Below are 22,763 nucleotides of genomic sequence, written 5' to 3'. Positions count from 1 at the left end.
AACAACGTACTCACATATAAAATAAATAAAAATAAATCTTAAAATAAAAAAGAAGCAGGCATGACAGGATGCTTTAAACCTAGCACTCGGAAGGCACAGGTGGTAAGATTGCCACAAATTTAAGGCCAGCTTGGTCTACAACAGTAACTGTAGATCAGCCAGGGTTACATAGTGAGACCCTGTCTTTAGAAAAAGCTAAAAGCACACCAAAACAGTAAAAGTATATGTTCTTTGAAACCTCTCTCTCTCTCTCTCTCTCTCTCTCTCTCTCTCTCTCTCTCTCTCTCTCTCTCTGAGACAGGGTTTCTCGGTGTAGTTCTGTCAGTCCTGGAACTCACTCTGTGGATCATGTTAGAGTCAAACTCAGATATCTGCCCACCTCTGCCTCCTTGAGTGCTGAAATTAAAGGTGTGTGCCACCACTGTCTGGCTACACTTGAACATTTTTAATTCTGAGACTTCCTGCAGTAGTGTGAATTGGCTGCCTTAGTCACTGTTCTAGAGTTGTGAAGAGACACCATAACCAAGACAACTCTTATAAAGGAAGGCATTAACTGAGTCTTGCTCACAGTGTCACAGGTTTAGTTTCTTGTCATCATGGCAGAGAGAGAGAGAGAGAGAGAGAGAGAGAGAGAGAGAGAGAGAGAGACTGACTGGGCCCAGGTGTGGGCTTTGGAAAAACTCAAAGCCTACCTCCAATGACACACTTCCCCCAACAAGACCATATCTCTCAAGTCTTCTAATTTTATCAAGAGTTCCAGTCCCTGGCAACTAAGCATTCAAATATTTGAGCCTATGACAACTATTCTTATTCAAACCACCACAGTGCGAGTGTTCTTCAGATCTGCAAATGTGACTATTGATGGAAACTTCCCATCTTGGAAAAAGTATTTGTATTTGTCTCAATTTGAATTGATTTGAAATGAAATAATTGATGTTTATAGAGGGCTAAAAGTCCGTGTTGATACTAGAAAAATTTAATTGTATTCCTTCTCAATATATAGCATTGTCTATCAAATCTTCACTTGGTGTGCAGACCAATCCAAATTGATAGATTCCAGATACAGTCGTTAGCCAGTTGCCAATCATAGACACGGGAAACTATAAAGTCAGTCACGTGGGATATACTGGTAATAGTTCATCTTCATTATCAACCCGACTGGATTTAGAATCACTATGGAAACACATCTCTGTGTGTGTTCGAGGCTGTTTTCCAGAAGGGTCTAACTGAGGTAAGAAGAACATGGACACCACCATTGTATGCAGTGAGATGTTGGCTTAAATAAAAAGGAGAAAACTGGGCATCTTTTTCATTTCTTTATTCTGATTGCAGATAACGTGTAACTAGCTACTTTGTTGCCAAGCCTTGCAGACTGTGAGGGCCATATTCCCTAGAACTAAGCCTAAATAAACCCTTTCTCTTTTATGTTGCTGCTTGCAGGTATTTGGTCACAGCAACATATAAATTACACATTTAGAAACTGTTGTTTATCTGAATTTCAAACTTAGTGGAGCATCTCCTCTCCCCACCCTACCTCATCTCCCTGGAGGCATTTGCAAGATCTTAGGCTGTATTTTGATTGTCACAATTAGGGAGAATGATGTTACAGATACTTTTGTGGACAGTACGGGGATACTACTAAACATCCTCCAGGCAAATACTTGTTTGCTCTAATATATAAATAAGCAGAGAAATAGGGAACTAACTAAAAGGCCACGGACTTTCAAGGTTCCTGGGAGAGACGCCGTTCAATTGTCTAAGTTCATCTTCAGTTTGAGTTAGAGGGAGGACGGTGTCCAGGCCTGGACGCCAGAACCTAGAGTTCCTACGGCAGTGGATGAAGTCGCGAGGTCGAGAAGGTGGCGTGTGGCTATTCCTGCGTGTGGACTGTGCCTAGGAGCGCCTCTGAGGGACAGACACCTACCGCTGCCTCAGAATGGACTACTGAGCTACCAAGGCTCCGCAACACACAGGAAGCCGCCCGAGGCTAAGGCGTCCTTCTCCCCTAGCAACGCGCGGGGACGGAAGTGGCTGCGGCGCCCCGCCTCCTGCGCCTGCGCACAGGCGCGGCCTGCTGACGTGGACCTGGCAGCGGGGCCGAGCCCGGCGCCGAGGAGAGCTGCTGCGGCGGCTGTGCTGGCAGAGCTGCGAGCGTGGCGGGATGGCGGCGCGGCTCGCTTCGCGCGGGGTACACGGGACTGCCGGCCAGCGCCCATGGCTGCTGCTGGCGCCGCTACTGCTGGCCCCGCTGCTGGCGCGGCCCGCCGAGGCCCTGGTGGAAGGGCTGTACTGCGGCACCCGCGACTGCTACGAGGTGCTGGGCGTGAGCCGCTCGGCCAGCAAGGCGGAGATCGCGCGGGCCTACCGCCAGCTGGCCCGGCGCTACCACCCCGATCGCTACCGGCCCGAGCCCGGGGACGGCTCCGGGGGAGCGCCGCCGAGCGCCGAAGCTTTCCTGTTAGTGGCGACCGCCTACGAGACGCTCAAGGTGAGGCTTGCGGGCGCAGATGGGTGGCCGGGGATTTGTGTCTCCCAGCCGGGTGATCAGGTCCTCTACGATCCTGGCACACTGCCGCCGCCCGGACCTGTAGAAGGTACAGGTTTCCCACGTGGCCGTGAGAAAGAGCCACCTCGGCCCATTAGCCAGCATGGCCACCTCCTCGAGGACAGTTTTGGAGGACAGCCAGTTCTGTTTTTGGACAGTTGTTATGCAAAGCTTTGCACTTATTTTATTTTTGGTGTAAAAAGCATTCTGATAATTTGAGGTGCATGCTCGGGAAACAGGGTGATGTCGGTGCTAGGATCTGGGATAGGACAAAGGACAGAAAGATCTGAAATACTGAGTATTAACCAACTTGATAGGGCAGAAGTTTGGCCCCTGGATGATGTCAATGATGACATTTAGCTTAGGTCTAAAGAACTAGAAAAACACACAAAAAAACAGTGAACTTTCAGTCGGAAGACTAGACTGTGACTTTTAGCTCTGACACCCCACCACCACCAAGTGACCTTGGATAGTTGTCTCTTATGTCCATTTAATGGCTTAGGGCAGAAGATTGAGAATTACTAGTAGGAAAAAAAAATTTTTGGATGTGTGTAGTGATCTGTCAAAGGTTTTATTGCGTGCTGTGGATGTAGGGGGATTTAGCCTGGCACCCTTTTCTTTGATTCCTGCAGTACATGCAAGAGATCACCTGTTTCATGTCTGATGACGGTATTTCTGTTTCAAGAGTCCCATCGGGAGACTGCAGCAACAATCATAGCCGTGTTTCCATCCTAGCTGTGTTTCTTTGGTAGGTTTGTTTTGTTTTCCAGCCTGCTTGTAATGACTACTTTGGATGACTATTATCGTTAACGGTGGATTAGTCGTCCAGATTAGCTTTACAGAGTTTAAAATTCTGAGTCAACTTCCTTTTCTTTCAGGCTTAGAGCAGTTTGGCATTTGGAGCTATTAAGAGCTTCACTTACTAAATTCTCACCAGCCAGTGAGATTACAGTTTTATTGGCACACCGCTGAGGTATAGATGATTGGTCAGAAAGGGGCTGACATTAGAGGGCTTAGTCCCCGTTATTAGAAGAAGAGTGACTGAGAGAACAGGCTTCAGAAAACCAGAAAGAACTTGCTCCCCCCACAATAGCCCAGCACATGAACCCCAAGCTGTTTGCTGAGGAATGTGTGGGTCTATGCTGCTGACCGTCCAAAGGCCTCGTGGTGCACTAGGGGCTCTGCTGAGAGAGCTTCCTGGACAGAGAGGACCAGAAGTGCTGCCAACTGTTGCCTTCGCCTAGGTTTTGTGGAGCAGGAGAGGGGTAGGTACGTTTAGAGTGGGAAATGGTGAGCCTGTTCTTAAGAACTTTGAGAACAAGTGCCAGGACTAAAGTGTGGTGACAGCAGATGACATTCTCAATGGAAGAACTCCTAGGACTCAAAACAGTTTTGCCATTTTCTAGGAGATACTGTTTCCAAGGCCTCATCTGGTTTTACTGGGTGGTTGCTTCTAAAGGCTTCTACCCTGAAGTTTAGAACTCATTTATCAGCAAATAAAAAGCAAGGTAAAACAATGTGTCCACTTAAGAACAAGGGGTCTCTAGGCAGGTATAAAGCTAGTGTGTTGTCTGGCCTGGTGGCGCACATCTTTATCCCCCAGCACTTGGGAGGCAGAGACAGGTGGATCTCTGAGTTTGAGGCCAGCCTGGTCTACAAAGCAAGTTCCTGGATAGTTGGGCTACACAGAGAAACCCTGTCTCCAAAGAAACCAAATAAATAAATACCACCACCACCACCCTCAAAAAACCCGACAACAAGGCAACCCTAAAGTATCTAAAGAAAGTAACATTTTACTGACTCTGACAAGGTAAACAGCTCCTGGCAGGGAACCAGAAACGACTGGCACTGGTGGAGAAAGGCCCTGGGGAGCTTTCCTAGGTCCCGTTCCCAAGCTGCACGGCCAGCGAGACACAGCAGAACTCTGAAGATCCCTATTTAGAATTTAGAGCTGAACATGGCTTCAGCTTCTCCAGGGAGCACTGGTGGGATCTCCTCTGCTCACTATACTGCCTTCACCTGCAAAGGAACTTTAAAAACCTGGTGTCGAAGACAAACAGGTTGCCTGATGTGTGTTTCTGTCATAATGGAGAACTGAGAAACTTGTTTGAGAATACCACTTCTGAGTAATGCAGAGGCTTCATCAAGATGTTGTCCAGTCTGGAGGACCTGCTTATCTTCTTGTTATCCCACTGAGGCCATACAGATGTAATCACCGTTTTGTTTGTATTATATCCTTAGTATGGAACAGGGGTGTGTGGGGGATAAGAAATCTAGATGGACTTTGCTAAGAACTGCTCAGGTCATCTGGTAGGGGAATTTGAGTTCCAGTGGCTCTAGGCTCTAGGATAAGAAATGGCACACAGAAGCCTGTCCCTAAATGTTGAGCAACTGCATTTGTGTTAAGATGTCAATGGATTTGTGATTATGGGCTTGTTTGCTCATATAAATGCCCCTTTTGAGAGCAAGGTGGGCTTTGTTTTTTTTTTCCTACTGATTTTGTATTAAAAATAAGTACAATAAGATTTAAATACAATTAATGAGACAAGAAGGTAAGACACTTGGTCATTACTAATTTAGCAACAAATGATTTCACCTGTGCATGAAGAGATTGGGGGAAACCCAGAGAAGGGGTGGGTGGTGGAGGGCAAAGGCCGTGTGCAGATGCTTATGCACGGTTATGTTTGGTTCCTGTTAGCAAGTCGTTTACGACATGACTCGAGACAGTTGTGATATCACATAGTGCCACATGAGTTAAGCTAGAGCAATGTGTTATACTTTCTGGGCTACTGGGGATTGAGAGAAATCCTAGACTTTGGAAGTCTGTGGACTGACTCACTGGCTCAGTCAGCACTGAGTCTCCTGAGGTGGAACACTCTAGGCCAGCCACGGGTCCAGCTGAGGGTATAGCACTTATCACACTGAGTGTAAGTTTCAGGAGCCCTTCTCTTGCACTAAACGTGCCGTTTGTCACGTGTATCCACAGGACCTAGCACAATGCCTGGCACATCAGATAGTGAATATGAGTTAGACTCTCGTTTGGAGACGTTCAAATAGGATGGAAATTGGAACTGCTTCTGCCATTTTGACACTGTTATGTGCTGCCTACTTTGATGTTTCACTCAAACTGTGATTTTAGAATGGTACAAATGATACGTCCAGACAGCTGTGAGTGAAGCATTCTGCATTAAAGGGAACCTGTGCTTTCCACTTCTAATGTTTTTAGGGCATTGAAATGAGAGCAAAAATAACTGTGAATGTAGGTAAAACAATTGGATAAAAAACAGGAACTAGCAGATGCAGGAACAGCCAGAAAAGATTCAGTTAGAACAATTGGTAAGAGATGGAAAAAGACCTGGACAACATTTCACAACGTGACAGGAACATAGAAGAGGTCACAGGAATGTTCTGGTGTAAAGGTTATCTGATTAAAAGTTAGAGTCGTGTAAAGAGATTAGTTCTGTCTTGGAATCGAGGTCTCACAAGAACAATGCTTGTATTTCTTTTTACCAGTGACTGAGATGGCAGAACTCCTAGCACTTAGGATTTGGCAAAAGGAGGATTTTGTGCTCCCTGCCCTGTGCTATAACTTACTGCTGGGTTCTGACTCAGCTTTCTAGCCCCATCCTTTCCTGAGCTGACACAAGGTGCTAGGGAGGACATGAGGAGGCAAAGGAAGGTACAGCTCTCTCTCCTTGGTTTTTTGTTTTGTTTTCAAACCAAGAATTGAATTTTGTATATGAGCTATATACCCAGAACTTTTTTCTTTTCTTTTTTTGAGATAAGGTCTCACTATGTTACCCTGACTATCCTGGAACTTTATTCAGACCAGATTGGCCTTGAACTCACAGAGATTCTACTGACTCTGCCTCCTGATTAAAGGCTGTGCCACTATGCTGGTCTAGACTGTTTGTTTGTTTGTTTGTTTGTTTAGGCTTGGCTTGGCCTGGTTTGAAGTCAGGGTTTTATGTAGCCTAGGCAGGGTGGTCTGAAGCTCTTCGTTGCTGAGGGTAACCTTGAACTCCTTATCCTTACGCCTTGGCCTCCCAAGAGCTGGGTTTCCATGACACATACCCATCTCTGTTTTTTAATTTTTAAAAAGAAATTAATTGCTGGGCAGTGGTAGTGCACATCTTTAATCCCAGCACTTGGGAGGCAGAGGCAGGTGGATTTCTGAGTTTGAGGCCAGCCTGGTCTACAGAATGAGTTCCAGGACAGCCAGGGCTACACAGAGAAACCCTGTCTTGAAAAACAAAAACAACAACAAAAAAATTAATTTTGATGCAACATTCATCTAAGTTACTCAGGCCTTGAACTCACTGCATAGCAGACAGATCTTTAACCTTATAATCAATCTTTCTTAGTCTTCCAAATAGCTGAGATTACAAGTTTGAGGTCCCAGGGTCAGCTTGACTTTAATCTTTTATTAAGAATAGGGAGGCAGATACTTATTGTGTGGTCATACTTTACGTAAGGTATATACTACAGTTCATATGTCAGTATGAGAAGGAAGCAATTATTCTTGGGGGATTAGAGACAAATAGGCATACTTTGTTAGCTGAATCCAAAAGTCACCATGGTTGACAGTGGAGGACATTCCTGACAGAAGGAAAACTTGAGTAGCAGAAGTGCAGAATCAAGTGTTCAGGGTTCTGGGAGTGAGATACTTTTCCCCCTCAGAGACTGTTTTAGGGAGAAAAAGTTGACTGCACTTTTTAACATTCCAAATCTTTACTGTCATGAAGATTTTAATCAGTGATTCATAGAAGTTAGTATAATTAGCTGTTTGTGCCCATGGGTTCTTCATTCAGGGATTCAACCAAACTTAGATGCAAAATATCTGGAGGGGTGGAGAAATGTCTGGGGTTTGAGATATAGTTCCGTTGGTAGACAGCCCGAAAGCATGCATGAGGCCCGTGGGTTTGATCTCTAGCACAGTAAAAACTTGGTGTGGTAGCACACACCTGGGAAGTTAAGAGACAGGAAGGTCAGCAGTTCAAGGCCATCCTTGATTACATAAGAACTTTCAGGCTAGCCTGTGCTACCTGAGGCCCTGCCTCAAAATAAGTGTTTGTACTGCACATGTACATGCTTTTTCTTTGTTTTCTAGACCATATACTGTGACAATTATTGCTTAACATTTCCACTGTATTAGATATTGTTAAATGAGGATATAGGAGATATATAAATGTGTTGTTTTATGTAAGGGATTGAGCATCTCAGGATTTAAGTATTTACTGTGACCCCAGACTCAAAATCCCCTCTGTCCATTCATACTAAAGCATGACTATCATGAAAATATGTAAATATCTACTATAGCTATGATGGTGATAAACAGCCATATTAAGTCACCCTTGTAGAGCAGTGGTTCTCAGCCTTCCTGAGCTCCAGCTCCTTAATACAGTTCTTCATTATGTGGTGACTACAACCATAAAATTACTTCTTTGCTACTTCATAACTGTAATTTTCTACTGTTATGAGGTGTAATGTAAATATCTGATATGCAGGATGTCTGATATGTGACCCAGCAGGGTGAAGACCCACAGTTGAGAACCACTGCTATAGATCATAGACTGAAGATGGTTTTAACTTCCTGTGTCTGCTTTGATGGAGCCTGAGTACCTGCACCACTTGTAAGGGCTGTGAGGCCCTGCCTGTGGTTAGTCGCAAAGTGTGGTGTGGTTGGTGACTTCCTAAGGGTTGGCAGACATGTGATAGCATTTGCACTACATTTATTTTCAGTTCTGAAACTACAACAGAACGTCTCTTACTGATCCCTTAACTCTGGTCATTATTGCCGACTCTGAGGCTGATCTGTATACCATATGCTTAATTCTGATGCTGTGGTTATCCGAGTGTGATGTTGTCAGCCACTAATCAAAGCATTTGATCAACCCCAAATTCCTAACATGATATAATTCTAGTCAAGAACTGACTACTTGACAAACTAACCCCAGCTGCCCAGGCTGAATCCAGGACCTCATGTGTACCAGGCAAGTATCCCCACAGATCTCTGCTCCTAGCGCCTAGTTGGCATTTCAACACAGCTCATGCACATTTATCATGAGGAAGCTCTGGGAGAGAAAGAAGAGTGCAAAGACCTTTACTGAGTTTTTTGTAAACTTCTTTTCCTAGATCTATTTCTTGATTCTATATTCTAGACCTGTAGAATACATGGGAGGGAAACTACTCCCCATTTTGAGATAGTCATTATGAAGCTGAAGAGGATGGATGACCTTGAACTTCTTGAACTTCTTGAACTTCTTTCTGAGCCTCTTGCTTCTGCTTCAGAAGCACTGGTACTATAGTGCCACACTACTGTGTCTGTTTCTTCTTAGATCTGTTATTGTTGTTGTTGTTCTTGTTGTGTGTATAGTGTTTGTGGTTTGCCCTTTACTGGCTGAGAGCCAGCTCCTCAGGCCCCAGCCTGGTTTTTGTGCAGTGGTAGGGACCAAACCCCGTGTTTTGAGCATTCTAGGCAAGCACTGCCAGTTGAGCTGTGCCCTCAGCTTCATCCAAAAGTTTGAACTTGGTATTTTGAGTAGTTACAGCAGGTTTTAAGTGGAAAAATAACACAGTCTTACATTTACTTCAGAGAACAGCTCAAGGAAAGTGCTAAGATGTACGAGGGACTACACATCTGCAGACGTAGTAGGCAGGCTTTGCTTTGTGACCAGGTCATTTCTGATGGAAGCAGCTCTCATGAGCTGTGACTGACTTAGCAGCCTGGAGCCAGCAGCATAGCGCACTGTGGGATCAAAGCACTGGATTAACAGTCCAACTGCCGCACACAGCTCTAATCTTCTGATTCTTGGCTTGTGAGTTGAGCATCATTCCATATCTCTTTGTGTTAATAAAATTAGAAAGTATATTTGCAGCAGAGGCTGGCTCAGTCCTAAGCTCCTAATTTCTTGCAATGCTCAATAAATCTATTCCACCTCAGTCTCCTTTTTAAAGAGTCTTGCAAAAATACCTGCGGCTGGCTTTACATCTGTAATCATCCTGTCTCAGTATTGAGAGTTGCTGGGATTACAGACGCTGCTGTTCCTCTGCTCTGTCTAGCCTTTTCTTTCTTTTTTTTTTTTTCAATCATTACTTAGTTTTATCCAATTTGTTGTTTTCATTATTAATTGTTTTTTGGTGCTGGAGATTAAACTGAAGGCTGTGGGCGTTCTAGGCAAGGACTGTACTGTGGAACTGCACCCTGAACCTTCCTGGTCTTTTCATCTGTATGCTGTGAGCTTTACTTTTCTTAGGCTTCTGTCTTTGTGTATTCTTTTCTATTTCTAAGTCCTTTGGGTTTTGGGGTGCGTGCATGTGAACAGATGCATGAGTAGTAACCTGTGGATGCACAGGTGCGGTGCTTGTGCACGCGTGTCTGAGTGATGTGGAAGCCAAGGGTTGACATTAATGTTAGGTTCTTTCCTTAATCACCTTGCATTTTTTGTTTGTTTTTCAAGGCAGGGTCTCTGTATGACCCTGGCTGTCCTGGAACTTGTTCTGTAGACCAGGCTGGTCTTGAACTCACAGAGATCTGCCTCTTTTGCTTCCTGCTTCTTGAGTGTCGGGATTAAAGGAGTGTGCCACCACTGCCTGGTACACTATCTACCTTATTTACTGAGACAAGGTCTCTTCCTGAACCTGAAGCAAGTTGATTTAAACTAGTCTAGCCAGCTTGCTGGAGCTTCCCTCCCTTGTCTCCACGTCCTGAGCATCAGGACAACAGAGGCCCTGCATGCACACCCACACCTTTCATGGTTGTGGTCCTCATGCTTTACAGCACATGCTGTGCTCGCTGAGCCCATCTCTCCAGGCCCTTCGAGCTCCTTCAACTTAACTACATCACTGACTTGACTTTTAAGCATTGGCTCTGACCCCTACCTGTTTTGCCAGCTTGGTTTTTCAACAGCCTCTTATCTGTAGCATTAAGTAGTTTTGCTATCTTTGTTAAAGACTAAACTTTAAAAGAGAATGCTGCTTTTCATACAGGTACAAAAGTGTAAGTCAGAGACTGTGGTCTAACTAATTGATAACAAAACCTATGAGATACTGACATAATTCAGAAGAGAAAAGTTGTGGCGCATTTTAAGTCTGATAGGGATTGCTGATGTGCCGGTAAGGTAGTGAGTGATCAGTTGCCTCTCACTAGATAGTTTTCCTTACTGAGAACACAAATTATTAGCATCATTACCAGGTTTTACAAGTTACTTCTGCCTTGACATTTAAAGGAGGTTATTCAGAGACAAAGCACATCTCTCCAAAGTAGTAAATAAGCAAGCCCTGGAGGCTCCCGAGAGTACAGGTTTACCAGTCAGTGTTTTCCTTCCCAGTTCCCCTACTCTCCAGACTTGTATGATTAGAAGCTTCAATATCATGTTCAGTATCTCCTTAGATTTTGTTTGTTTTGGTTGGGTTTTTTTGTTTTTTGGGGAGTTTTTTTTGTTTTTTGTTTTTTGGGTTTTTGTTTGTTTGTTTGTTTGTTTGTTTGGAGACAGGTTCTCTCTACACAGCTCTGGCTATCCTAGAACTCACTGTGTAGTCCAGGCTGGCCTTGAGCTTACAGAGATTCACCTGCCTCTGTCTCCTGAGTGCTGGGATCAAAGTGTGTGCTACTCTACTGGCCTCCTTTGATTGTTGTATCCTTTTAATTACAAGTCCTCCGTGTTCTATTTAATCACTAAAAGCTATTCTGTATTGATCTTTTTTCCTTTTCTTTTTTTGCATTTTTTCCTGAATGATGCAACAGAAATGTCTTGAAAATAAACAATTATACTTCATGCAGTTGTTCCCATATTTTGAAGCATTTCACGTCTGAGCATCAGAGACAATAACTAACTCTAGTCTTACTTTCTGGTTCTTTGCTACTGCTTCCTAAATATCCCCATTGCTTAGGCTGTGCTGTTCAGAGCCTTGGTGCCTTAGCTCTTGGTTCTGATCTTGCAGCACATTCCAACACCTCTTATCCACTTTTAAAGACCCAGTTCTTACCTCACTTCATCTCTTCTGTGAACCTCATTGCCTGTGGACCTGAGCAGAGTTCCTCAGTTCGTTGCTTGGTAGTGCATGAAAATGTGCTTTTTGTTTGCTAGATTCTTCTAAAAAGGGGGATTCTTGAGGCTAAGGCTGTATCTTGCTGGTGTTGCTGATCCCTTGTGTCTGCCCTGCTGAGTAGGCAGATGACAGCTTAGGTGGAGTACAGACACCTATACTGTTAGCTGAGACAGAACAGACTTGTGTTTGAGCTGCTCGGATTGTAGTTGTTTGTGGTACATTTGGAATATGTTCAAGATGGTTGAGAGGAGGAGAAGCCAGGGAAAGTGGATGTGTCACTAATGCATAGTTCATCGTGGGCTCTGTGGAGACATCAGAATGAGAAGACAGGTAAGAGAGTTTACTTGTGACTGATTAGGGGACAGGGAACAAGAAAGAATATAAAACTCATAGCAGTTAATTTTTGTAATCCTTAGCAGGATGTAATGACCTGGAAAAAAATGTAAGGGAACAAGTTTGATTTTTGAAGCATCCTCGTGTGTGTGTGTGTGTGTGTGTGTGTGTGTGTGTGTGCGTGTGTGTGCGCTCGCGCATGTGTGTGTGCGCGTACACATGCATATTAATAAGATTAATATGTATTTTAAAGAATGAACAAAATATAATTACATTTACATATATTTTTAATTCCTGGCCTTTACCATCAGGAAATGCTTTCCCCATTCCGTATAATAGAACATTTTGATGTACAACTGTCTGCAGTATCTTACATTGCAATTCATGTTTATTGAAAGTAAGCAGTGCGTACCTTATTTTAAGCCCAGGACGTAATGGTTTGCTCTGGGGTGGGGGAGGTCATTTTCGTGAGAGAAGGAAGGCTCGGTGCTGCTTTGCTTGTGGGTTTCCTTTGCTCACCTTTGATCTAGATATTGGTGGTTGTATTCCAGTCCTCCTGCATATGCCCAAGAGGATTGGGGATGGATGGACACCAGCAGAAGCACCACTTACCTCTGTAGACATTAGAAACAAGGAGTGTATTGCCCTGCTTGTCGAGGCTCAGGACAGGAAGAAACAAGTATAAGTTTTGATTTTGGAAAGAAGTTGGAATCTCCTGACCCTGGGACCTTAAGATCCACAATATTGCTGAAAGAAAAAGTACTACCTTATTGAAAGGTAAGATATTAAACTGTTCAACATGTTTTAGCCACATTAGTATATTTTCATAAACTGTAAAGTCAAGCAGTCATTTCTGTCACGCTGCCCTTTTTGTAATATAACACTCATCCAGCCTTGCTGGTGAGCTGCAGACCTGTGTGGCTGGAGAAAGACGTAGAAGGAAGAGAACTTAAAACACCTCACTCAGCTTTGAAATGACACACTAACTGCCAGGCACTGAGCTAGGCCCTGAGTCTATAGAGATTAATGAACACCCTACCACTTCCCTCCTGAGAAATTCTCATTGAAGGATAAGAACCCCCTAATGACTACAATGTGATAAGTGCTATAATAACTAGGTACTCGGTGTAATAGAGTGTTCCGGAGTAAGGGGGTGTAGCTCAGCACCAGAGCACCTGCCTAGCATGTTCAGGGGCCCGAGTTTGGTCTTCATCACCACAAAAGGCTGTTTGAGGCCACAGGATTCATGACTTTAGTAGCTCATAAGGTTAACAAAAGGAATAGGCTTTGATTACAGAGTGTTAAATGTTCAAAGACATGAGAAAACACGTGGCATTGGAAGAGCGCACCAAAACCAGAAAAAAAACCGCTGTCTGTCTGCTGTGGTAAGAACTGGGTAGGTGAGTTGGGGCCAGGGTGGAGCCTTGTTGCATGCCAAGGAAATCTGAGCGTGAGGAAACATTCATATGAGAAACCTAAGAACCTCGTTTCTGAGATGGTTTATGGGGAACTATTACATTAATAATGTACCTTAGTGCTCTAGTATGGTCCCCTAAAAGAAAGATAAGCCTTCTTGTTCTGTCTTTGCCTACTTGTTCTTGGTAGCTATGCATCTTAAACTTTGTAGGTTACTGAAAAATAGTATTTTTACCTCTATCTATTGAGAGAACTTTTTGCCAACTTCCAATATTTTCTAAATTGCATGAAAGCTTTTGCTCAAAGATCATTTTCATTTTGTAGAAGAACAAAAAGGTCTCATAGTGAGAGTTAAGTGAAATGAATAAATGACACAGCATGGAGGTGGCCAGCGTTTTACTCTCTAAAAACCAGAACAGGCACATGCAGTTATGGTGCCCTAGAGAAGGAAAGCATTCTAAGAGAAGCTAGGTTTGGCTGTGACCTTTTCTAGTGTTGTGTTGTGTTGTGTTGTGTCCGGCCTTAGGAAGCTCGGCATGGGTTCTTTGAGGAGAGGTGGACACTAGGTGAGCATGGAGTTGCTGCTGGAACTTTGGCCACCACACACTCAGGAGTCAGGACCTGGAGTCCTAAGAAGATGGTGACCTGGGGAAGGTCTGGATGTAATGCTTTAGCAGGAGTGACATCTGTGTCCTGTGGAATGTGAACTTCACTAAGAGAAGGGGAGAAAGAAGAATGAATAGCCACACATTGGTGTCCATATACCAGGTTTCAAAGACCTTGCTCTATGCTTCAACTAAGAGTGCAACCCAACAGCTGGACAGGGGCCTCTGGAGACTACTGGCAGAGGGTGGCCAGAATCCGATTGCAATGTGGTATCTAGTTTCAAAATCGCATGCAGTATAGTTAGAGCACAAAGATTCTTGCTTGGATACAGTTCAGAAAGCATCTGTCAAGCTTCGAAGTTTGGGTTAAAATCAAGTTTCCGGCCTATTGAGGACATTTCTATAAAATTAGCCACCAGAACCAAAACATGGTGGGAGAAGAGGGAGATTCTAAAAGGATATCTTAAAGTATCACGTGACTGAGACACCTCACGAGATGTGGGCTGTAGTGCTCAGAGCTGCCTGTGTGACTTTGTAGACATGGACCCCTCCCAGCTTAGAAGCTCTGGACTCTGGTGCTGGCTTGGTAAGAACTAGTGCATTGATGGCAGAGACTGCCATGAGAAAACCCTTTGAGACAAGAGAACGTACATGTATGGATTTGAAGACAGCATCAACCCGAGCCTGCTCTTGCTTATTTGTAACAGACAGTTCTTGTCCTGGCCCTCCATATGGTGTCGGACAGCGTTTAAAGGTACCTGTGACCACTCAGTACTAGCATTCCTATGCTGGTGAGCTAAAGATATGTAGGACTTAAAAGGAGGGAAGCTCTAAACAGACCCTGGGCATCTGCCCACAGTGACAAGGCGCGAGGTACTGCTTGATGGATAAACAGTTTAAACTAGAAGGGCACCTCTTAGGTTATTATCATTATTTTGCAATGGTTTCTATTGCACACCATATAGAAAAGGAAGACTTTGACTTGGTCGTAGTCTTTACCATTTTGTAAAATAGGACAAGTTGAAAATTAGGTTTCTTTTGAGATAAAACTGGATGTTATATGCTCCTAGGTAGTTCAATAAAGTGTTTATCTATTAGCTATTGACTACATAAGAAAAGAAAAGAGATTTTGAGAAGTGTTTGCTGTGGTGGGGAGATGCTGAGGGAGGGAGTTGAAAGTGCTTGCTATGTGTAAGCATGAGGACCTGAGTTAAGATGCCCAGGACCCACATAAACAGGGTGTGGCACGGTGCATCTGTTAACCCGGGTTTCCACCACTAGGGGGAAGTGAGGTGGAAGGGAGAGACAGAAGAGTCCCTGCAAGCATGCAGGTCATCGAGCTTGGTGTACACAGCAGCAGACAAGGTGACTAGTAAGGACTGCCATTGGGTGCTGTCCTCTGATGGCCACCTGAGCTGTGACACTCACATGCCTGCATTCACACACACAGGTGTGTACATGCAAACCCACACATATCATAAACAAACAAACAAAATGAAGTACATGACATCATTAAAACACTTCAGAATTCTTGGACAGAATCTATCTGAATCAGAAAAATAGGTTGCCTTATCAATGAGGTGGTTGTGTCACTGTTTTATAGTAGTAAGTACTATATATCTACAAGGGGACTGTGCAGTGTCATCTGATATCAGAGCAGCCATGGGAAAGATTAGGACAGGCAGTATCTCTTTTTACAAAGAAAGAATGAAACTCAGAGAAAGGTCAGAAACTTAGACTTTGACCTTTGTGATATCTCAGCGATGTCTCAGTGTTCCTAGAGATGGTTAAGCACAAACTGGCTTTACCTGCTTTTTGCTATCTTAATCATTGCTTTGTGCAGAAAACTTTCTAGACAAAGCTGGAACCTGATTGTGAGTATAAATAGGAGATGAGCCATATTTTCTTTCTATGGTTTATGAGTGTCAGATGCCCTTAGGTTACAGGAACTTTGTATTATAGCATTAGCTGAAGGCTATTTGTTGTCTAAGCGTTGGGTTTTCCAAGAATACTAACAATACTAAAGAAGTTGGGGACTGCTTTTGTTCTGGCTTTATACCTAGCGTAAGGTTGGCATACATTTTAAGAGTACTGGAAAGGTTTTTGATTTTATTTATATCGTTCATAATTATGAAATTCAAAGTTAACAGATTACAGACTGAGGCTCTTAATGAGATATCATATGAAATCGAATCTCCTTCACTTTACAGGATGAAGAAACACGGAAGGATTATGACTACATGCTGGATCACCCAGAAGAATACTATAGCCATTACTACCACTACTACAGCAGGCGCCTAGCCCCAAAAGTGGATGTTAGGGTGGTGATTTTGGTCAGTGTGTGTGCCATTTCAATGTTTCAGGTGTGTATTCATGAATATATATAGTTCTGTGTATAAATATACTTTTGTTGCCCAGTGCCATTAAATCTGTATTATAAATATACTTTGTAAGTTGTTTTCCAGTTGAGGTTCATTTTTTTACATTTGAAAATTCCCGTTTATTCTAGTGCCTAATAGTAATAATAATAGGATTTTTTTTCATTGTACATATTCATTGTGCATGGTGCTATATTTCATGATGGGAATCTTCATACACATATATTATACATGAGCACATCCTCTCTCAGTCCCCTAGCAGGGGAATCTTTGTCAACAGAGAGTCTAAGGAACTAGTAATGACTAGTCTACCAGTTGTTTTTCTATTGCTGTGCTAAATACCAGGACAAAATGACTTAGAGAAGAAAGTGTGGCTTACAGTTGCAGAGGGAGCCCTCAGTGAGGACGGATGGCAGCAGGTGCAGCAGGAGGAAACCAGCTGATAGTATTCACCACAGTTCATGTGGAAAGTGGAGTGAGGCTGTCAGCTCTCAAAGCCCGCCCCCAGGCTTGTACTTCCTCTGGCAAAGCTCCACACCAGAGTTGCCTCAGACCTTCCCAAACAGTGCCACTGAACACTTGACATTACAGGGACAATTTCCATTCAAACAACCTCAAATATCATTGCATAGCTGCAAAACAAAACAAAACAAAAAGCATTTTTTTCTCTTCTCCTCCTAAGAGTATTTGGCTACCACATAACAGCCGGACCATATCATGCACTTTTACAGGACTTTTCAGTGAGTTCTCATAAACTTGGGAAAAGTTAAGAACACCTTTACCATGGCCTAATAAGGCTGGCTTCCCATTGGCTGATGCCAGCAGTGCTTGCCTTTGTTAGGTCTCCCAAATACCACACACAGTTCTGCATCCCCAGGAGGAACTGCTACTCAGATTCAAAGAGATACATGAACTCTTTGTGTGGTTTTAAACTACCACAGGAGTCTAAGTTCAGCCTGGAGTGATGTCTTCCCTGGTATTCTTAACCTACCCATGCTTACCCTGTGCTCATCTGGAGAAGAGCTCACCAGGAAGAAACCAGCGAGTTTGAGAATCACTTTTAATTTTAAAAAAGCTTTATTTATTTATTTTGTTGTTGTTGCTGTTGTTGTTGTTTTTCAAGACAGGGTTTCTCTGTGTAGCCCTGGCTGTCCTGGAACTCACTTTGTAGACCAGGCTGGCCTCAAACTCAGAAATCTGCCTGCCTCTGCCTCCCAAGTGCTGGGATTAAAGGCGTGCACCACCACCGCCCGGCAAAAGCTTTATTTTTATTTTACGTGTATCTGTTTGCCTGCGTGTGTGTGTGTGTGTGTGTGTGTGTGTGTGTGTGTGTGTGTGTGTGTAACTACCGGTGTGCCAAGTGTCTGTGGAGGCCAGAAGAGGGTGTTAGATTTCCTGCAACTGGAGTTACAGGTCTGCCTTAGTTCCCGAATAATGACATGGAGATTATTAATTATTGATGCTAGGCTTGCTCCCTAACTAGCTCCCAACTCACTTACCCCGATTATACTATTGTGTGTCTGCCACACAGCTGCTTCCCTCTCTTCAGTTTCTCTGACTCTGGGTGTTGAATCTTCCGATTCTATCTCCAGAGTTCCAGTCTCCTTGGAACTCCTTTCTACTTCCTGCCTTTTGCTAACAGGCCATCAGCTTTTTATTGACAGGTGTTGCTTCCACTCAGTACACGAGACTTTATCCCTCTGGTTGTGTGAGCTGGAGAACAAACCGAGGCGCTCTGCAAGGGACCATGTGCTCTTAACCTCTGAGCTTTCTCTCTGGCCCTGGAGATGCTTCTCTAGGTTAACTCCCAGAAACAACATTCAGTTATATAAGGAAAAGTTCTTAGTAAACACCAAGGTGGTATATTTCAACTTACTAGCATTTGTAAAAGTATTGCCCTCCCCTTCTTTCTGCCATTTCTGGTAGATCCCAGGGGTTACTAGTGTGGGACCTGAAGCATGTGTGTGCTGTATGAGAGCCAAATGAGTAGAATTCAGATATACCTGAGGCTTTGTTTCTGAATATGGTAAGCATTCCTGTCGGACTTGTAGATGCTTTAGAAAGAGAAAAAGGAATAAAGTTGCCTGAGGTCATACCCTGTCCAATTTTAGAACAAATGGCTTACTAGCTACTGTCCAGTTTAATCTTACTCTGGGAAGCAAAGGGAAGGGAGATGTTTCACTCATGAAGCAGATCTTTGGGGTCACTGTGTTCACTGACTGAGATCCATTCTTTTTACTTGGCCCCGGTTGGTCCCCAACTCCTGATCCTTGCCTCCCCTGCCAATGCTGGGGCTGGAGCAGGGGTCAGCACGCCTGGCTGAGGTCCTCACTGCCAATGGTGGGGCTGGAGCAGGGGTCAGCATGCCTGGCTGAGGTCCTCAGTTTTAGTTGCTGGGTTTCTTGGGGGGCATTCATAGGACTTTCTGCTGTTGCTTTCATTTCATGAATTTTGCTAATAAAGTGACTTATTGTTATTTATCTTAATGTTCTAGTATTTCAGCTGGTGGAATAGCTACAATAAAGCAATCAGCTACCTGGCCACAGTGCCCAAGTACCGCATCCAGGCCGCAGAAATCGCCAAGGAGCAGGGACTGCTCAAAAAAGCCAAAGAAAAAGGGAAAAACAAGAAGTCCAAAGAAGAAATGCGTGACGAGGAGGAGAGTATCATAAAGAACATTATAAAGAGCAAGATTGACATAAAGGGGGGCTACCAGAAGCCGCAGGTTCGGGACCTCCTCTTGTTTCAAGTCATCCTCGCCCCCGTTCACCTGTGCTCGTACATAGCCTGGTATTGCCGGTGGATTTATAACTTTAACATCAAAGGCAGAGAGTACGGGGAGGAAGAGAGACTTTACATCATCCGTAAGTCTATGAAGATGTCCCAGTCTCAGTTTGACAGCCTGGAGGAGCATCAGAAAGAGATGTTTCTCAAGCGGGAGCTTTGGATAAAGGAGAATTACGAGGTGAGTGCCAGCAGCTGCCCTGGGAATGTGGTCTCTGCCACACTGCAGTTCTGTGGAGTCACTTCAGAAGTCCAAGAGTTCAAAGATGAATGCAGCTCCTACTTTTATTAAAAATGTGGCTCTATTTTATAGTGGGACAATGGGTATTTAACTTAAATCAAGTTACTGTAATGCCTGTAAACCTGGGACGTTTTATCATTAAGTGTCATTTTTCCTATTATCAGCTACAGAAGTTATTCAGAGGGGCTCAGCTATCTACTACAGGGCTGAAGGCTCCAGCGGTCTCACTGCCCTGCACTCTGGAGACAGTGACTGGCTAGTATAAGAATGTGAGCATTGAGCACACAAAGATTTTTCAGAAATTTAAGATACATTAGATGTTACAGTCTTTTGTAGTCAACTTCATTTTGTATATAATGTTCAAGATAGATTTTTATTGAGAACAAAATTAGTAGGAGATGCCAGATGTTTAGCAAGTAAATATATTCCTGTATATAAATTATCTAAAAAATGGGAGGTAATGTACAATTATTTAGCTCTCAAAACTATTTGAAGGAATGGGCAGGCTCTGTGGTCAGGTCCCTGCCTCAACCCATGACTGCTTCAGCCCAGGCTCTCAGAAACCACGTGAAAAGCAGATTTGGTGAAGGCAGGTAGATCCCAGGTGTTCATTGGCTGGCCAGCCAACCAAATTCATGAGCTCTGGGTTCAGTGAGAGACCCTGTTTTAAAGGCTGGGAGTGATGGAGAAAAGACATGTCCATCAACATCTGCATGCTCCACATGTGTACACACCCATATTTATAAGCACACACATGATCACCACCACCACCACCACACACACACACACACACAGGCACACACACAACCACAGCTTTTGGAAGATTTTTGCTGTAAACCTTGTCTTTTCAGATCTTTGTATTGGGCTGAATTATTATGAGGTTTTATAGGTCATTACTTACAATATTTGAAAGCAACAATTTTTAAAAATTAATGTAGCTATAAAACTGGCTTTAAGAAGTTCTTCATTTAGCTTAGGTTGACTAAAGCTTACAGAAATATTAGAAATATATATATAAGGCCAGGCGGTGGTGGCACACGCCTTTAATCCCAGCACTTGGGAGGTAGAGGCGGGTGGATTTCTGAGTTTGAGGCTAGCCTGGTCTACAGAGTAAGTTCCAGGACAGCCAGGGCTACACAGAGAAACCCCATCTCGAAAAACCAAAAAAAAAGAAATTCTTGGTTCTTAACCATGTGATTTATACAATCTTCTTTGGTTATTTTAGGAAAAAAAATAATAATTATCTTTGAAAAGTAGAGTTAAATTAAATTTGGAGACAAATGTATATATAAGGCCAATTTGTTCCTTGGTTAGGGAGAAAAATACTAATTCAAGCCAGGTCCAAGGATGGTATTTGCCTGTGTATGATCCTAGACATTGGAAGGGCTGAGACAGAGGATTGTGAATTCAAAGCTACACTGCAGGGTCTAGGCCAGCCTGGGCTACATCGCAAGACCCCATCACAAAAACAAAACAGAGAAGTTGTAGCTTTTGTTTTTCTCATTCTGGATATTCACGTACGTACTTTAGTGTTTGAGTTGGTCTCTAGGAAGCAGATCAACATGCTCACCTAAAGTTCTGTTTGTCAACTAGAAACTCCATAAAATCAGTATGTGTTTCTCTCTGTGTCATGAAGTCATTTAGTGTTCTGTATGCTCATAGGTCTACAAGCAGGAACAAGAGGAAGAATTAAAGAAAAAATTGGCAAATGACCCTCGGTGGAAACGATACCGCAGGTGGATGAAGAATGAAGGGCCTGGGCGGCTCACCTTTGTGGATGACTGAAGATGCTGAGGTGCTGCTGTGCCAAGCCCTAATGTGACGTCACTTGCATAGCAGATATTTGGGAAATGTGTCTGCTGCTCTCAGCAGTAACTAACGTTCACAAGTATATGATTAAACAGAATAATGTAGAAATTTCAACTTTCCCTTAAAACTTTATACACAAGACATTTATGATGGTTCAATTTTTATAATCTATTTGTGGATTTTGTTTAAAAAAAGATTTGACATGGGGACTTATTAGTTGCCATTTAAAATTTTTATATGTTTAGTTAAATTTGACATGAAATTTATTAGATACCATTTAAAACTTGTGTGTGAAGCATTTCTTCTTTGAGAGCATTTGCTTATGTTTCATAATGCTACATTGAGAATGTCTTTGAGAATGTCTGCTTACGTTTTCAGAACGCTACACTTCCCTCCTTTCCTGGTCTCTATTTCTACAAAACAATGACAGAATAATAGCAACAGCACTTGATCATATTATTGTGTCTTTCTGGACACAGTTTCTCCAGGAGAATCATTCAGTACCATATTGTCCTTACTGTAGTCCTTACAGGTTTGAGCATATTCACGTATTCTCTAGGAGAGTATTCTAGAACCTCTGCAGTTCCCGCCCAGTGATTCTTCTCTTAATACGATCAGAAACTCTCCAGGAGAGTGGGTTACATCATGTCCTTGTGGGATGTTCTCAATTACAGTCTCATTATAGGACTAACTGTTTTCTCAAACATTTCTGCAGAGGGGACCTTGTGAAAAGGTCTTTTATACCACCAACTTGATGCTTCCCTTCCTCCATCCCTCCCTCCCTCTCTTTTCTCTCTTTCCCCTCCCTCCCTCTCTCCCTCCCTGCATTACTTGTGTGGTTAAACTGTAATGCACATGAGGGACTTTATGTGCACTTGAGCTAGAAAGAAGTCAGGCATGGCTGTGCTGCTCTTGCCCTCTAGGGTATAAGTGTGTCTTTATACTTGTGGAAGTGAATGTAAACGGCAGAATGAGTGGGACTCAAACCTGATACCCTACCAGAGTGCCACATACACTCGTGACAGTGCTCCTGCTTGAGATCTACCCTACTGCTTCATAATAATAAGATGGTGGTGATACATCATGCTGCCTGCTGGGCTATGTAAAGATTAACATACTACTTTTAGAGCATATACTTTTAAAAGATTAGTGTAGCTTAATGGTATGAAGGATTTATTTCTAAGTGAAGTAAATTAATCCTTTTAAAAGCTCAGCCCAGGGACTAAATAGTTTGGCTGGTAAAGTGCTTCCTTAAAAACAATGGGGTTTGCACACCCCCACCCCAACACCATCTCATGTAAAATATACCAGACAATGGTGCCATGCTCAAATAGAACCTGTCTCAAAAAGAAGGTGGAGAGCACCTGAAAATGAAAAGCAAGCCTGTCCTCTGGCCCTCACATACACCCACACACTTGTGTATCTGCGTACACACAGGCACACAAAGCTCAGACCATATTACATGCGTGAGTCCATCCTTGCCAATTAGCCAAAAGACTTAAAGTCAGTTATTTTAATGTGAATGAATAATTTCAAGTGCTAATTACAAGAGTAGAATTTTAGTTGGAAATGTTTGTGTGTTCGTTATTCTTTAGGGCTAT

At 43.3% G+C, this 22,763-nt stretch overlaps 1 protein-coding gene across 1 annotated transcript; it reads left to right on the top strand.

The window, feature by feature from the left end:
* The first annotated feature begins 2,062 nt into the window (after positions 1-2,062).
* On the top strand, positions 2,063-21,341 carry Dnajc25 (DnaJ heat shock protein family (Hsp40) member C25). Its single transcript, XM_034502457.2, has 4 exons — positions 2,063-2,488; positions 16,161-16,313; positions 18,823-19,293; positions 21,016-21,341. Exons 1-4 carry the CDS (start codon positions 2,162-2,164, stop codon positions 21,136-21,138), a joined length of 1,074 nt encoding a protein of 357 aa, XP_034358348.1. The 5' UTR covers positions 2,063-2,161; the 3' UTR covers positions 21,139-21,341.
* Positions 21,342-22,763: the final 1,422 nt, after the last annotated feature.

Source organism: Arvicanthis niloticus, chromosome 5 (assembly GCF_011762505.2).
Source record: "Arvicanthis niloticus isolate mArvNil1 chromosome 5, mArvNil1.pat.X, whole genome shotgun sequence".
In the NCBI taxonomy this organism is placed as follows: Eukaryota; Metazoa; Chordata; class Mammalia; order Rodentia; family Muridae; genus Arvicanthis; species Arvicanthis niloticus.
This window is presented reverse-complemented; position numbering and strand designations above follow the sequence as displayed.

Bases quoted from the DNA above. Each gene is read 5' to 3' on its own strand.
- Dnajc25 (XM_034502457.2), top strand. From the start codon at position 2,162: ATGGCGGCGCGGCTCGCTTCGCGCGGGGTACACGGGACTGCCGGCCAG. The intron at 16,314-18,822 runs GTGTGTATTCAT...TTAATGTTCTAG, and splicing joins GTGCCATTTCAATGTTTCAG to TATTTCAGCTGGTGGAATAG. The intron at 19,294-21,015 runs GTGAGTGCCAGC...GTATGCTCATAG, and splicing joins GGATAAAGGAGAATTACGAG to GTCTACAAGCAGGAACAAGA.